At 49.7% G+C, this 17,000-nt stretch overlaps 1 protein-coding gene across 2 annotated transcripts in view; it reads right to left on the reverse strand.

The window, feature by feature from the left end:
- Positions 1 to 17,000, reverse strand: part of LOC140203927 (adenylate cyclase type 4-like) — a 52,068-nt gene that overhangs the window by 4,854 nt on the left and 30,214 nt on the right. For both annotated transcript variants that reach the window (XM_072270089.1, XM_072270090.1), the window contains exons 16-25: positions 14,991 to 15,088; positions 13,674 to 13,758; positions 12,360 to 12,497; positions 11,542 to 11,655; positions 7,126 to 7,307; positions 6,853 to 6,946; positions 6,083 to 6,241; positions 4,663 to 4,809; positions 2,918 to 3,025; positions 1,953 to 2,067 (exon numbers count right to left, since the gene is read on the reverse strand). In XM_072270089.1, coding sequence (XP_072126190.1) covers positions 1,953 to 2,067; positions 2,918 to 3,025; positions 4,663 to 4,809; positions 6,083 to 6,241; positions 6,853 to 6,946; positions 7,126 to 7,307; positions 11,542 to 11,655; positions 12,360 to 12,497; positions 13,674 to 13,758; positions 14,991 to 15,088 — 1,240 coding nt within the window. The remainder of the gene's footprint in view (positions 1 to 1,952; positions 2,068 to 2,917; positions 3,026 to 4,662; positions 4,810 to 6,082; positions 6,242 to 6,852; positions 6,947 to 7,125; positions 7,308 to 11,541; positions 11,656 to 12,359; positions 12,498 to 13,673; positions 13,759 to 14,990; positions 15,089 to 17,000) is intronic.

Below are 17,000 nucleotides of genomic sequence, written 5' to 3' on the forward strand. Positions count from 1 at the left end.
AGCAGGTCTGCCCAGGAAGCACAGAATCAGGCTGTTCGGTCCATCTTGCTCATCCTACCACCCACTTACCCCATCACCACCAATCCTATTCGACCTATGAAGTGCACCACAGACTTCCCTTTGCTGGTCTGTGCAGAGAGCTAGGAAGAGCACGTTGAACTTTACAAGAACACTGGTCGGACCCCACCTGGAGCAATGTGCAGTATTGTGGTGCCAGAATACAGGAAAAATGCAGTTGCACTGGAGAGAGTGCAAAGAAGATTCACCAAAATATTGCCTGGACTGGAGGACTTTAGTTACGGGGAGAGACTTGGCAAGCTCAGACTGTTTTCCCTGGAACGAAGGAGGCTGAGGGAAGGACATATAGAGATCTACAGGAGACAGAATCACAGAGTGATAGAGTCACAGAATAGAAACAGGTCCAACTTGTCCGTGCTGACAAAGGTGCTTATCTGAGTATGTCTGGCCCATCTCCCTCTGAACTTTTCTTATCCATGTACTCATCAAAATGTCTTTTAATTGTAATTGTACACATCTCTTCCACCACCTTCAGCAGCTCCTTCCACATACACACCACCCTCGATGTGGAAAAGTTACCCATCAGGCTCTCTTTAACTTTCGCTCTCAACTTAAACCTGTGGCCTCTGGTTCTGGAGTCTCCTACCGTGGGGAAAAGATGGTGACCATCCACCTTATCTCTGCTCCTCATGATTTTATAAACCACCATCAGGTCACTCTTCCACTACAGGGTAAACAGTCCTAGTCTGTACAGTCTCTCCTTATAACTCAAGCCCTTCAGTCCCGGCAAAATCCTGGTGAATCTCCTCTGCACCTTTACCAGCTTAATCATATCCTTTCTGTAGCTGGATGACCAGAACTGCACACAGTATGCCAGGTGTGGTCTCACCAATATCTTGTACAGCTGTAACATGATGATCCAGTTCCTGCATTTGAAAAGTCTAGACAGAGTGGATGTGCAAAGGATATCTCCTATAGTGGGAGAGTCTAGGACCAGAGGGCAAAGACTCAGAATACAAGATGTCACATTAGAATATAGATGAGGAGGAATTTCTTTTTGTCAGAGAATGGTGAATTAATTGCTGCAGATGACTGTGGAGTCAAGTCACTGGGTATATTTAAAGCGGAGATCGATAGTTTGTTGATTAGTAAGGGCGTCAAAGGTTACAGGGAGAATGAGGTTGGGAGAGAAAATAAATGGGCCATGGTCAAATCGTGGAGCAAACTTGATGAGCCAAATGGCTTAATTCTGCTCCTGTCTTATTGTCTGTGCTCTACTCAGTGCCACGTTCAAGGATGTGGTTGGGGCTGGAGGGCCTGAATTATAAGGAGAGATCAAACAAGCTGGGACAGCTCCCTCTGGAGTGAAGGAAACCGAGGGGTGATCTGGTAGAGGTCTATAAGAGGCATAGAGGGGAAAGAGTGTGAATCTCTTTCCCCAGTGGACAGTGTATCAGAAAAAAAAAAGAGGGCTGAGATTTAAATGGAGAGGCTAGAGATTTAAAGGGGGTCTGATGGGGTAAATATTTCACAAAGAGAGGTGTTGATATCTGGGATGTGTTGGTAGAGAAGGTGGTAGAATCAGATACAATCAAGAAGCATTTAGACAGTGACCTGAATAGGCACAGTGTAGGGAACATGGTCTCAACAAGGGGCAAATTGCATCAATGTAGGTGGGAGGGTAGAGGGGTGAGGTTAGCATGGACGTATTGATCCAAAGGGCCTGTTTCTGTGGTGATGAAGCCTTGGTCAGGACCAACCGAACTGCTTTCATTCATGGGGAATACCTGCACAGAATGTTCAGGCCTGATGGGTTGTGTGAGTCAGGGTACAGGAGTGGCTGCCTTACCCCAGTGGATTGGAGGGGGGTGGTGGAATTGATAGGGGTGGAAGGGATATTGGGGGGGGGGGGGGTGGGCTCAGGAGATACGTACCAACCCGGAGCTTGAAATCATTGAAGGAGTGCTTATTAATAAAGTCCAGCTTCCCCATCAGGGCCACTGCAAACTCCACCATCACCCCGACATGGGCATAGTTCCGCTCGCAGTCCTGTGAGGGGGGGGGGAAATCAGGTTGGGGAAGCAGGAGGGAGACAGAGATGGGGGGGAGAGAGCAGGAGAGAGAGAATAGTTGGGAGAGAGGAAGGGGCAGAGGCAAGGGGGTGGGGAGAGAGGTAGTAGAAGTGAGGAGGAGGAAGTATGGGGACAGAGGGAAAGTGGAGAGAGGGGAGAGGGAAGGGGAGAAGGAAAGAGAGGGGAAAGAGGGAAGTGAAAGGTGTTTGAAAGAGGGGAAAGGGGGAAAGGGAGAGTAGAAAAGGAAAAGGGGCAGAGGAATTAAACCAGCCGGCAACAAACCTCCACCAGGCAACGCTGTACTGCCACCCTCAGAGCTGCGGAGACAACTATTCCTCCCCCACATATCACACCCAACCCCTCCTCAGTGACCGTACATGAATAATTCTGTCAGCAGCACTGTGTGGTCATGATTGACTATTCTCCTTGTCACCCCCCCTCCACCTCTCCTCTCTTTCTCCCGCCATTTCTCTAACAATGCACAACCCTCTCTCCCTCCCATCTCTCTCCTCAAAACCTCCTCTCTTTCCCTCTGTCTCCCTCCCCTATCTTTTTCCTACCCCTCCCCTCCCTTATTTCCCTCCCCATCTCTTATCCTTCCTACTCTCCCTCCGCAATCATTTCTACACCTCCCCTTTCCCCTCTCTCCCTCCACTTCTCTGTTCCCTTTCCCTCTCTTCTTTCTCCCCTCCCCCCACACCCCTCTTCTTCTCTCCTCCACCTCACCTTCCCATTCCTCCTCTCAGCAACCCTCGCTCAGCTCTACCCCCTCCCCTTCTCTCCCTCCCACCTACAGGAAGGCCCTTCACCCCCTTTCGGCCCATTACCTGCAAACCCTCCTGCCCGAGAGCAGCATTCAGACCAGATGCCGCCATGTAGGTGCTGCCGATGGTTTTAATCTTCTCCACGCCACTGAACTTGGGTTTTGAGAGGAGCTGTGGTCGAGAGGGAGAGAGAGTGAGAACTAGGTAGCCCAGTGGTTAAAGTCATTGTCCCATGTCCCCAGAAACCCAGATTTAATCCCAACGTGTGTATGTGTGTGAGATGTGCTTGTATATGTATATCTCAGTATCACTATGTGAATGTCTGTCTGTGTCTGGACCCTGAAGACAGGGAGGGTTTGTAATCGATCCGTCCCTGGCCCCGGCAATTGTCCCCACAAGCTTCAAGATCGCCACCATCGTGCCAGTGCCGAAGCATTCCACTGTCGCGGGCCTGAATGACTTCCGTCCAGTTGCACTCACCCCCATCATTGCAAAGTGCTTTGAGAGACTGGTTCTATCACATCTGAAATCCTGTCTGTCCACTACTCTGGACCCCCATCAATTTGTCTATCGCACCAACAGGTCAACAGAGGACGCCATCTCCACGGCACTTCACTCTGCCCTGACCCACCTCTTACGTCAGAATGCTGTTCATTGACTTTGGTTTGGCATTCAATACTGTGATCCCCTCTAAGCTGTTCGCCAAACTTCATTAGCTTGGTATCAGCTCATCCCTCTGAAATTGGACCTTGGACTTTCTGATTAATAGTCAATCAGTTAGGTTAGACAACCTCACCTCCTCCACTCTCACCCTGAACACCGGCGTGCCTCAAGGCTGTGTGCTGAGCCCTCTTCTGTACTCCCTTTTCACCTATAACTGTGTTCCTGTACATGGTTCTAACTCCATAATCAAGCTCGCAGACGACACCACAGTTGTTGGCCTGATCAGAGGGGATGACAAGACGGCTTACAGGATGAGGTCCAGCACCTGGCCGCGTGGTGTGCCGACAACAACCTGGCCCTTAACACCCAGAAGACCAAGGAGATCACTATGGACTTCAGGCATGCTAGGAGCCACACTCCCATCCCCATCTACATCAACAGAGCCGTAGTGGAGTGTGTATCAAGCTTCAAATTCCTTGGTGTCCACATTTCCGAGGATCTCACCTGGTCCCTGAACTCCTCCATCCTGATCAAAAAGGTGCAACAGCGCCTTTATTTCCTGCGGAGCATGAAGAAAGCTCACCTCTGTCCCAGGATACTGACAGACTTTTACCGCTGTACCATTGAGAGCATACTCGCCAACTGCATCTCAGTGTGGTATGGCAATTGACCCGTATCGGACTGCAAAGCACCCCAGCGTGTGGTAAAAACTGCCCAGCGGATTATCGGCACCCAATTGCCCACCATTGAGAACATCTACCATAATCACTGCCTGGGCAGGGCGAAAAGCATTATCAAGGATGCATCTCACCCTAACAATAGACTTTTTACTCTTCTCCCATCCAGTAGGCGCTACAGGAGCCTCCGCTCCCGCACCAGCAGGCACAGGAAGAGCTTCTTCCCTGAGGCTGTGACCCTGCTGAACCTTACATCATAGCGCTAAGCAGTATTGCACCCATATTGTACTATCTCAGTACTTTTATATTTGTGTGCTGTAGCACTTACTTTTTATTCACAGTTATTTTGTAAATAACACTATTCTTTGCATTTCTGGTTAGATGCTAACTGCATTTCATTGGCTTTGTATCTGTACTCAGCACAATGACAATAAGGTTGAATCTAATCTAATCTAATTGGGGTCTTACCTCATCAAAGTCAGCAATGATCTCGTTCAGGAGCCGGAGGCACTCGAGCCCCTCATGGTTGACACCAGTCTCCGAGTAGAACTCCTTGAAGTCGGGAATGGAGGCAAAGAGGATGCAGACACATTCGTAGGACTGGTGGTAGAGGTCCTGAAGGTGAAAGTTGGGGAGGTGGGGGAGGAGGGAGAGAGGGGTGAATGAGTCACGGGTAAGGAGAATGGGCAATAGAGATTCCAACAACAACATCAGATGCATCGCTTTTCCCCCACCATACACTCCCTCTGCCCACAGAGACCGGGGGGACCTCTCCACCATCCATCCCTTCCTTGTACTCCCATCCCTCCCCCTTTTCCTCCTCCTTCCCCTACACCCCCTCACTTTTCCTCTTTCCCTTATTTCCTTTTCCTTCTCAGCCCTCATCTCCCATCTCATCTCCCTCCCTGTCCCTTTCCCTCATCTACACTGTACAGTTTAACACGAAGAAGTTAGAGACAATGCGATCACAAAACTGCCAGATTGGCTCCATTGGTGTTTCGAACTTCATTAACCCCTTTCATTGCCTTGTTTGTACAACTAGGTAGTGACATGTTCTAAAGCTCTTTCTTTTATGTATTTCATTGCAACATTAATTTGACTCAGGGCTTCTGTCATTGTGTCAGTAGCTTGGTTTGCACTACTGTCAGTCATGCAGGCCCTGGGTGCAGACTCAGGAATGCTGTTGCCCACAGATACAGAAGGGTTCTTCATTACTGTTTCCATAGCAGTTTTGTTTGACCAGTCAGGGTTGTTAGCCCTGAGCTGAACCTCCAAACTGAGAGGACCAGTAGCCCACTCTTACTGCGGCCTCCACCCTTTGATCTGGCTGGCCTGGGTGACCCCTACCAAGAACTAAAGCATAAAGCCCTGAATCCAGCCAACGTAGCTCTCCCGGTCATTGTGGCATGCAGGTCTCCAAACCCTACAACAAGGTTATGGTCCTCCTGGAAGCCCTGAACACCAATAGAGATGGAGGACCTTCATTACTGCCCAAAACGCCAGTGGCGTAATGGCAGTAGCTAGGTATTAATTTGATTGTACAACAACCCTGAGAATTTAGAGCCAATGGTATCACCCCTCCTCCCATTCCCCCTTCTCTCCCTTCCCCTCTGCTCTACCTCCTTTTCCCCTCTCTTTCCACCAACTCCTCTCCCTCTTTCCCCCTCACTCTTCCTCTTACACCCAACACTTACCTACTCCTTTCACCCATGTCTTTCCTCTTCTCCATCTCCTTTCCTCCTTTCATCCACCTCCTCTCCTCACCCCTCTCCCCCGTCTGTCTCCCCTTTCCACCTCCCCCTCTCTCCCTCTCCAATCTCCCCTCTTTCCTCCTCCCTCTTCCTCCCCTATACCCCTTCCCTTTCCGCCCTCTCCACTGTTCTGGCACCTCATTCTTGCGGTTCTGCCCAATGAACTGGGCTGCCACGTGTGTAGGGAGGACATTCTCCAACAGAACACGGTTCAGATTCTCCATCGTCTCGATCTGCTCCTGCTCCCGACGAAACTTGCTCTTCCACAGGAAGTCCAGCCGGCAGGAATACTCATTCTGGAAGCAGGGAGGGGTCAGAGCACAGGGCGAGAGGGGAGATGAGGAGAATGGGAGGGGGAAGGAGAGTGGGGGAGAGGAAGAGTGCAGTATGGGGGCGGCGAGTGAGAGAGACAGGGAGATGTGGGAGCAGAGCGAGTAAGGGGGATTGTGACAGAATGAAGGGGATGATAGGAGAGAGGGAGATAGTGGGAGAGAGATAGGTGAGTGTTGGAGTGGGGTAATGGAACGGAGAGCGAGAGTGTGAGAAGCAAGAGGAGAAAGTTATAAGGGTGAGAGAGAGAACACTAAATATTGCACGTCTTCCAACTCTCTCTCTCTCATTCCTCATTACCCTTGATGCAATGTTCCCTCCTTCTTTACAACCCCTCTGTCCTAATTGCCCCACTAACAGTGTTCCCTCCCTCCTCATCAGCTCTCCCTTATGCGCTCACCTCCCACACTCGGCACCTTCACCTCCCTCGCACAGTGTGTCTACCTCCCTCCCAATTGGTGCTTCCACCTTCCACACTTGGTGCCTCCACCTATCTCTCACAGAGTGCCTCCGCCTTCCACCCTCTGCGCCTCCACCTCCAGCACTCGACACATTCACCCCCCTTCTCCAAACCTACCTGTCTCACCAGGACAAGCAGCATGAAGAAAAAGATGAAGAACGAGAAGCTGCCCATCACCTTCGGATCCTTCAGGACACCCAGCCCTTGATCCCTGGCAGGTACAAAACACAGGGTGATTCTCACCCTCAGTCTTCCTGTCACACACTCCCAGGGACAGGGTCAGACACAGGGTGAGACTCCCTCCACACTGTCCCGTCACACACTCCCAGGGACAGGGTCAGACACAGGGTGAGACTCCCTCTACACCGACCCGTCACACACTCCACTTACCTCAGCGTAGAATTGGGATAGAGGATGCAGACGTACAATTCCGACATCCAGGCGTGTGTGTGGAGGAAGATGACATTGTAGATCACAAGGGCCAGGAACATCAAGGCCATCTTGAGTTCAAAGTTCACCCGAAAGAAAAGGGAGCAGCTCAATAAGCCTAGGAGGCAGCAGCACATGTAATACTAGGGGAGTGGGGAGCAAGGAAAAGAGAAGGCATCAGCGATCTCAACATAATGTACAAACCAATGATGGCCTGACTGAAGGCCAATATCATCTCCTGAAGTTTGTTGTCTTATGGCAGCAGTAGGGTGCAAGCCACAAAATATTACTTTTATTGACAACAAAAATAAATAAACAAACAATACAAGAAATGAAAAATGAAGTGGTGTTAATGTGTTCATGCACTGTTCTGAAGCCTGGAGAAAGAATCTGTTCAATCATTGTGTGGGACTCCAGGCTCCCTGATGGCAGTAATGAGAAGCGGCATGTCTTGGAAGGTGTCGAGCACCGCTAACATGAGGTCTGCCTTTTGAAGATGTTCTCCATGGCGCAGAGGCTTCGGCCTGAGATAGAGCTGTCTGAGTCAACTTTCTGCAGCCTTTTACAAATCTGCGCATTGGATCCTCTGTGCCAGGCAGTGATGTAACCAGTCAGAATACCTTCCAAGGATGCAGGAGAACTGATAAAGGTATTGGTATAGAACCTGTTCATCTGACCCATCAGATCTGCCCCACCAGACAATCAGGCCAGTCATTTCTCTCAAACCCATTGTCCCATCTTTTTCCCATTAGCTTACTAAATCAAGAACCTAACAATCTCTGCTTTAAATACTTGGCCACCACATCCTTTTGTGACAACAAATCCTACAGATTTGCTACAGTCCGGCTGAAGAAATTCCTGCTCATCCCTGTTCCAAAGAGACGTGTCTTATTCTGAGGCTGTGTCCTCCGATCCAAGACTCTCCTACTGATGGGAACACTCTTTCCACATCCACTCTATCCAGGCCTATTCAATATCAGGTAGGTTTCAATGAGATCCCCCCACCCCCCCAATCATTCTGAACCCTCTCAAAAGCCAGCACATCTTTCCTTAGATAAGGGGACCAAAACTGCTCACTATACTCCAAATGCAGCCAGACCAATGCCTTTTCAAGCCTCAACATTACATCTTTGCTCTTTTATTCTAGTCTTCTCGAAATGAATGCTATTGTGGCACTTGCCTTCCTTACCACCAACTAAACCTGTAAGTTAGTCCAGAACAAACCTAATTTTCTCAGTCTACCTGCATATTGAAATTCTCCATTATGTGGCTTTTCTGTCTCCCATTATAAATGATGTTCCACATCCTGGCCACTGTTCAAGGCCTATGTATAACTTCCAGCTGGGTCTTTTTACCCTTGCAGTTTCTTAAGAGGAATAGATAGAGTGGATAGCCAGCGCCTTTTCCCCAGGGCACCACTGCTCAATACAAGAGGACATTGCTTTAAGGTAAGGGGTGGGAAGTTCAAGGGGGATATTAGAGGAAGGTTTTTGATTCAGAGAGTGGTTGGTGCGTGGAATGCACTGCCTGAGTCAGTGGTGGAGGCAGATACACTAGTGAAGTTTAAGAGACTACTAGACAGGTATATGGAGGAATTTAAGGTGGGGGGTTATATGGGAGGCAGGGTCTGAGGGTCGGCACAACATTGTGGGCCAAAGTGCCTGTACTGTGCTGTACTCTTCTATGTTCTATGTTACCGTTACCCACAAGGATTCTAAGTTTTCTGATCCTATGTCACCTCTTTCTAAGGAATTGATTTCACTTTTATCAATAGAGCCACCCCATCTGTTCTGTCTACCTCCTTGTCCTTTCAATACAAGGTGTATCCTTGGATGTTAAGCTCCCAACTATGATCTTCTTTCAGGCAGGATTCAGTAACGCCCACAATGTCATCCCTGCCAATACTTAAAAGCGCTCCAAGAACATCTGCCTTATTCTGTACACAGTGCACATCCAAATATAACACCCTCTGTCCTTTTTGATTCTGTCCCCATGTTACACTTCCCACTGACTAAAATTTTGCCCTATCATCTGCCTCATACTCTCACTATACAATTCATGAGGCCCAAAGATGCTCACATTCCTCCAAGTATGGTCTGACCAATGCCTTAGAAAGCCTCAACATTACATCTTTGCTCTTATATTCTAGTCCTCTTGAAATTAATGCTGACATTTTATTTACCAAATTTACTACCGACTCAGCCTGCAAGTTAATCTTGAGGGAATCCTGCACTGGGATTCCCAAGTCCCTTTGCAACTTCAACTTCTGAACTCAATTCCGATTTAGAAAACAGTCCACGTCTGTGCAGAACCCCACACTTCCCCACACCGTGTTCCAATTGTTACTTCACTACCCACTCTCGCAAACCACCCACTTCCCTCTGCAGACCTCCTGCTTCCACTGCACTCCCTGACCCTCCGCATGTCTCGGATTGTCTACAAACCTGGTCACAGTTCCTTAGCACAAGAGATTCTGCAGTTGCTGGAGATCTGGAGCAATGCACACAAAATGCTGGAGAAACTCAGCAAATCAAGCAGTATCTATGGAACGGAATAAACAGTAGACATTTCGGGCCAAGATCCGTCATCAGGATCATTAGCGTAGCCTCCCTGGCAGCCTCAGGGTCGCTCAACTCTGTTGTCTAGGGAAACAGGCCTCGGCCCCACCAAACTGGGTAATTAAGTTTGTGTGGATGCTGTGTGATGTACCCCACCCCACCCAAATAACAGACAGTACACCATATACGATTAAATGAATTATAGTGTATAGATTTTACTGGAACTATATAATTAATAGAGATAAAATATAAAAGGAAAATAAAAGGCGCCACTCTTATCAAAGTTCAATCTCTTCGTGCACAAACAGTTGGAGCTCTAGTAATGATGCTCTCTTCACCGTTTGATCCCCTCTGACTATCTCTCAACCTGCTGCCTGGGACCAACCACGGTGGTCGACCAGACGCTCCACACGAGTCTGTTTCCGACTCCTCTCCTCGCCGAAAACCCTGGACCTCGGACTCCTGCTTGGGGTCCGGCCCCGTTAGCCGGCTCACAGCACCTTGTCCATTCTCTCTCTCTCTCTCTCTCTCTCTCTCTGTCTCTGTCTCTCCCTCTCTCTCTTGCCTTCTGCCCAAAAACCTGCGCATCACAATAACTTACAGACACACTATAAAGAATAACATCTATCCCCATTGGTTCGTTCGCTCTATTATCAATAATATAACCCAAACAAGCTGCTAGCGAGAGAACTTTCTCAGCATTTAACATAACAAAGAAGCCATTTTAGTTAGCCTACGCAGTAACATAAAAAAAAGAAACCCCTTACATTAGTAACTGGAATCATAGGCACCAGCAAGGAAACAGGCAACTTAGTCCAACCGCTCCTTGCTGACCAAATGCCCCATGCAAACTAGTCCCATTTGCCCACATTTGGCAGATAACGTTCGAAATCTATTCTCTTGATGCACTTATTAGTGGAATATACTGCAGAATACCATCTTTCCTACAGCAGGGTGAACAAAACTGAACACAATATTCCAAATGTGGCCTCACCGGCATCTTGTACAGCTGCCCTTGTAACACCTCACCTCCTGTACTCATTGCGCTGATTGATAGTCCAGTGTGCCAAAAGCCTTCTCTACCACCCTGTCTACCTGCACCACCACCTTCAGGGACCCAAACATGCTAGTTAGAAGTTTGAGGAGATTTGATATGTCAAATTTGATATGTCTATCAAATTTCTACAGATATATGGTGGAGAGCATTCTGACTGGTTGCATCACTGCCTGATCTGGGGGATTCCAAAAAGCTGTAGAGGACTATAGAAGCAGCCAGTGTCATTATGGACACAACCCTTACCATCATCGAGAACATCTTCAAGCACTGGTGCTTTAAGAAGTTGGCATCCGTCACTGAGATCCCTTACCATCTGGGACATGTCCTCTTGTCATTACTACCATCAGGGATGAGGTACAGGAGCCTGAAGACCCACACTCAGCATTCTAGGAACAGCTTCTTCACCTGCCACCATCAGATTTCTGAGGAATCGGTGATACTTACTTCATCATTCCTTTTCTCTTTGTGTCATCGATTTATTTTGCAATTTATAGTAATTTTCTGCCTTTGCTGGTGCTGCAAAGCAACACATTTCACACCATATACGATGGTGATTATAAACCTCCCTACTGTTCACTGACAAAGTCCTACCCTGATTTGTCTTCCCAAAATGCAACATCTCGTACTTGTTCAGATTGACCAAGATCCCCTTCACAAATCCAATCCCTCTTCACTTTGAGTGACTACCATTTACCAACAAATAGCATCATCGGCAGACTTACAGTATCGTGGCAGAGAGGGGTTGGGTCCCTGTGTACTCACCGGGACTGTGAGGAGAACCTCTACTCCATTTGTCCCATTCGTGAGGTTCTTTATCAACAGGGAGGCATTCCATTCCATGCAGGGGTCACGGCCCGTGGGCTTCGGGAGGAAGAACTGGCATGGGGGGGGGGGTGGGTGTGGTGGTGAAGGAAAGAGGTTGGGGGGGGGGTAGGATCAGTCAGCCACTTGGTCCAAATTTCCATCCCTCCTCCCACACCAGACCACCAACCAGCCTTCACCCCCTTCACTGTGACAAAGCTCCCTCCTCAAGCACTGGTAAGAGGGGTTCCATTTACTCCTCCGTCTCCCTCCTCCTGATCCTCCTACTCTCTACACATGCTCCCACATGCTTCATCTCCTCCCTAGCTCTCCGCATCTCGTCTCTCTGCACCGTTTCCCTCCGCTGTCTCCTTCCTGTGCATGCCCTCTCCTTCCTTTCCACTGCCTATCTCTCTCTCGCCCTTGCACTTCCTCTCTCTCAATCCCACTCTATCACTTTCTATTGTTCCCTTTGTCTCACTCCTCACCCTCCTCTCTCCCTACCTCCTACCCCCGGCTTTTTAGTTAATCATTGTCCTTCCCCCTCACAACCCCATCACCATTTTTACTCTCTCCTGTCCTCTTTACACCTCACATACCCCTGTCTGTCCTCCCCCTCCTTGCTCTCTCCTTCCCCCCACTCTTGCACCTCACTCTCTCTCCCACTTATTCAAACACCCCTCCCAACCCCCTTTTTCCCAGGACCCATTTTGTCTGAGTGCTTGGAGTGAGGGATTGTGTATCTCCCTCACCCCACAACCCCCGTCCACCCGACTCACCAGGTTGAAGACCGCCATGACCAGCACGGTTGTCATGGTGATGGTTGCTAGGAGGATGTGGAGCCAGGGCTTCCTTGTGACCGAGGCCGAGATGGAGGTAATCCACTGGAAGGCTGTGGGCCCCTTCTCCGTACACTTCTGTCAGGGCAATTGGCCAGTACGTCACCCCACCATCTCATGACAACACTCCCATCACAGACCCTTATTCCCAATCCCCCCATTTCATCCCCTCAATGTCCCAGATGTTCACTCCCTCCACCCCACCTCTTCCCACCTCTTATTGCCCCCCAACCCACCCCTGCAAATTTCCACACCCCTTCCCCCTATCCTCACCCCATCTGGAACCCTTCAACCCCACTCCATGTCCCAGACCCTCACTCACAGTACCCCCCTACCCATCCACTCCCTCCTCCTCCCCTCTCCATCTAGGACATTGACCTCACAGGGCATATGCTCCACTTGGCCCCTTCCTCCCTCCTTTCCCAATTCCAGACCCTGCCCTCTAGATGCTCCCTCCCTCTCTCTCTTTCTCCCATCTTGCAGACTTCTCTCCCTCCTTCACTTGCTCTGGGACGTTGACAAACCCACCTCCACCCCACCTCAAATCCCTCAATCTCTGACCTCTCCCCCTCCTGCCTCATTCCTGGGCATGGCAGAAGGTTCCTGGTGTTCTGAGTTCAATGGGGCTTCTGTCTCGCCAGCCTGGCACCCTGGGTTTAAGGGTCAACATCTGACCCCTCGGCAGAGAGCTTGAACCACTCCCCCAACCTATCCACCACTGAGGTCAAAGGCCAAAATCTGACCACTTGATAGAGCTCCAGTTCCTGCAGTTGACTCCTAAACATCATAAGGTCAGAGGGTGAACAAAGAGGGCTCATGACATCTCTCTTCTTCAATAAACTTGGAGATGACCACTGGTATTTTTAAAGTGAAAGGTCAAGTCTCTGACTTCCTTGCAGGAAGCTTGACCTCTCTCTTTCTCTCTCCCTCTACCTCCCCCCCCCCACTCCCCTCTCTTTTTCTCTGTCTTTCACTATCTTTTCCCACCCCTCTCTCCCACTGCCCCTGTCTCTCTGTTTTTGGTCCTGCAAGTTGACCCCTATTCCCCCAGGTGAAAGGTCAAGAGGTTGACCTACCAATCAAGGCCACCTCCTCCGATCCCCACCCTCTAACCTCAAAAACCGAATACCTCCCTCACTCACCATCTTCTGTCTTCTGGGGAAATTCTCTCCTGGGTCCACAAACCTCTCCCCTTCCCCTCCCCATCCTGTCCCCTCCCTTCCACCCTCCCACATGATCTCCTCAGACACACACCGAGAAGTCGCCGGCGAAGCAGGTGAAGAGGACCAGGAGGAAGAGGAAGAAGGTCACACCATAGGAGATTCCCAGCGCCATGTTCCTGTGGGGGATGAGTGGAGGGGTTGGGGAGGGGGGAGGGGCAAGAGGGAGATGTAGATTGGAAGGGGAAGGGAGGTAGAAGAGGTGGGAGGGGGAATGAGGGAGATGGAGTGAGGAGAGATGCAGGGAAGGAGAGAAAGGAGAAGGACGAGGAGAGGGAGAGGAAACGGGAAGGGTATGGAGGGAGTGAGGGGGAATAGTGAGGAAAGGATGAGGAGAGGTGAGGATGGGGAGGAGGTAGGGTGGTTAGTCTCCATCAGTAAGCAGTCAATGAGGTCCCAGCAGGAGGGAATGGTTTGGAGAGGGAGGAATGAAGTTCCTTCCCCCAACCTAACTCCACGCACCCCACTGTCCCCCAGCCACCTTCCTCCCAGCACCCTCAACTTGTCCCTCCCCCGTCTCCCAACCATCCCCTCCTCTCCCTCCACATCTCTTCTTCTGTCCTCACCTCCCCAATTCCTACCCTTCCCTCCGTTCTTCTGCACTCTTCCTTCCCCAATCCTCTCACTACTCCTCCCATCCCCACCCGCTTCCTGCTCACTTCCACCCCTTCCTCCTACCCTCTTCCTCCACCACTCCCCTCCTTTCCCCAGGCCCTTATTGTTTGCTTGAACGACACATCCTTTGTGTCTGGAACACTTTTTTCTGCATTCTGTTATTGTTGTTTCCTTGTACTACCTCGGTGAAACCATCTGTATGGATGGCTTGTAGAACAGTACCTCGGTACACTTGTCTATAATTAATTAATTCCCCCTCACCCTCCCTCCCTAACCCACTTCATCCTCCCTTTCTATCTCCCACTTTAACCACTCCCCTCCATCCTGCCCTCCCCTCCCTCTCCATCTTCCTCACTACCTGCATCCCCTCCAGACTCCTCTTCCCTCTCCCCTCGCCTCCTCCTTACCTACTCCTCTTCTCCATCCTCCTCACTCCCTTCCGCTCCACCTCCTTCCCTTCCCCTCTCTCTCCCTCCTAACCTCATCCCCTCCATCCTCCCTCTCCCTTGCCTCCTCTCTATCTACCCCATCCCTCCACTCTCCGTCTTTACCTCCCTCCTTCCCTCATCTCCCTCCATGCCCACCCCCTCCATTTGGCCCTCCCCTCCCTCTCCATCTTCCACCCTATCCACTTCCTGTGCATTCCCCCCACTCTCCCCTCTCCACCCCACCACCCCCTCCTTCTCTTCCTCCCGCCTCCTCCCCTCCCCTCCCCCCGCCCCTTCGCTGCACTCACTTGTACGAAACCAGCACCTGCACGATGAAGCTGGAGGTGAAGGTCAATGCCGCACAGGCCGTGTAGCTCTTGAACCCTGGCACCGCACTCAAGCGATACTGAGACAAAGATAGCAGAAATCAGGGACACTGAAGGCAAGGTCTCCCCGAGTCAGACTGCCCCCTCCTGTTAACAAAGGAGACCCTCCCCATCTAGAACCTCTATCAAAGTGGAAGACTCTCCCTATTAAAGACCGGAGTCCCTTTCCATCAGCGATGCAAGATAAAGGGGGATTCTCTCTGTTAAAGGAGGAGTCCTTCTCTCTGTGCTTGGGACCTTCAGAAAGAAAACCTCTCAGGCAGGGACCCCCGTTATAGAGGGAGTATCCCGGTTAGGAACCTCTGTTAAAGAGGGGAGCCTGGAAATTTCACGAATCTATAGGGCAGAGACCTTTCCATCAGCGGGAGGGAATTTACTGGAAAGCATTTCTGGGAATTGGATTTACGTGCATTTGGAAGAACGTGGACCAATTAGGAACAGTTAGCATAGCTAGTGTGCAGGGCAGGTCACGTCTCACAAATAAAACAATTCCACTCACCTGTCACCTTTGTCGGCCCCTCGGACAACATCTTCAAGGGGGTGACAAAGGTAACGGAGTGGCTATGATGGAGATGACTGAGTTCACAACCTCCAGCTGCTTATTTCGATCCTGTGCAATGGAACCCTCACCCCACCCCATACCAGGCAGTGATGCAGCCCGTTAGAATGCTCTGCATGGTACATTTGTAGAAACTTGCGAGTGTCTTTGGTGACGCACCAAATCTCTTTAACCTCTTCATTCAGTTGTTCGAGGGGATGATACAGGTGACGGATGAGTGGAATTTTTTTTTTTAAATTGTTATTTATTTAGAGATGTATCCTTCCTGATCGAGGTTTATAAAATAATTCAAAGCCTAGACAGGGTAGTCAGTCAGAACTTTTTCCCAAACTTAGAGAATTAAATTCTTTAATTTGACATTGGAAATGTCAAATACCAGAAGGCATAGGTTGAACATGAGAGGTGTAAAGGCTAGAAGGATGTAGGGGGTGCAAATGTTAATTTTTTTTTAAACGGAGAGGAGTGCTGGGAGCCTGGAACAGGCTACCGGGGTGGTGGTGGAGGCAGATATGATCGTGCATTCAAAATCAGGTTCAATATTACCGGCATACGTTGTGAAATTTGTTGATATGCAGCAGAAGCCCAATATAATACACAATAATTTAAAAACTGTAAATTATGTTAAACATATATATAAAGTTAAATTAAGTAAACAGTGCAAAAAGAGAGAAGAAAATAGTGAGGTAGTGTTCATGGGTCAAATATCCATTCAGAAATGTAATGGCAGAGGGGAAGAGCTATTTCTGACTCGCTGAGTGTGTGCCTTCAGGCTCCTGGACCTCCTCCCTGATGGTAGCAATGAGAAGAGGGCATGTCCTGGGTGAAGAGGGTCCTTAATGATGGATGTCACCTTTTCAGGCATTGCTCCTTGAAGATGTCCTGGGTCCTGGGGAGGCTTGTGTCCATGATGGAGTTGACTGAGTTCACAAGTTCCAGCGGCTTATTTCAATCCTGTGCAGCAGAACCGTCCGCGGCTCCCCCCCCCCCACCACCCACCATACCAGACAGTGATGCAGCTGCTTTGAGTGCTCTCCACAGTACATCTGTAGAAACTTGCAAGTGTCTTTGCTGACATACCAAATCTCTTCAACCTCCTAATGAAATATAGTCGCTGCCCTACCTTCTTTGTAACTGCATCAATATGATAGGTCCTCAGGGATGTCGATACCCAGGAACTTGAAATTGCTCACACTTTCCAGTGTCGATCCCTTGATGAGGGCTGGCTTGTGTGCCCTTTCTGAAGTCCACAATCAATTCTTTGGTCTTTGAGTGCAAAGCTGATCTATCTCACTCTTGTAAACCTCATCACCAGCCGAAATTCTGCCAACAGCAGTTGTGTCACCAGCAAATTTACAGATGGCATCTCAGCCACG

This window comes from Mobula birostris, chromosome 10, assembly GCF_030028105.1.
Source record: "Mobula birostris isolate sMobBir1 chromosome 10, sMobBir1.hap1, whole genome shotgun sequence".
Classification (NCBI taxonomy): domain Eukaryota; kingdom Metazoa; phylum Chordata; class Chondrichthyes; order Myliobatiformes; family Myliobatidae; genus Mobula; species Mobula birostris.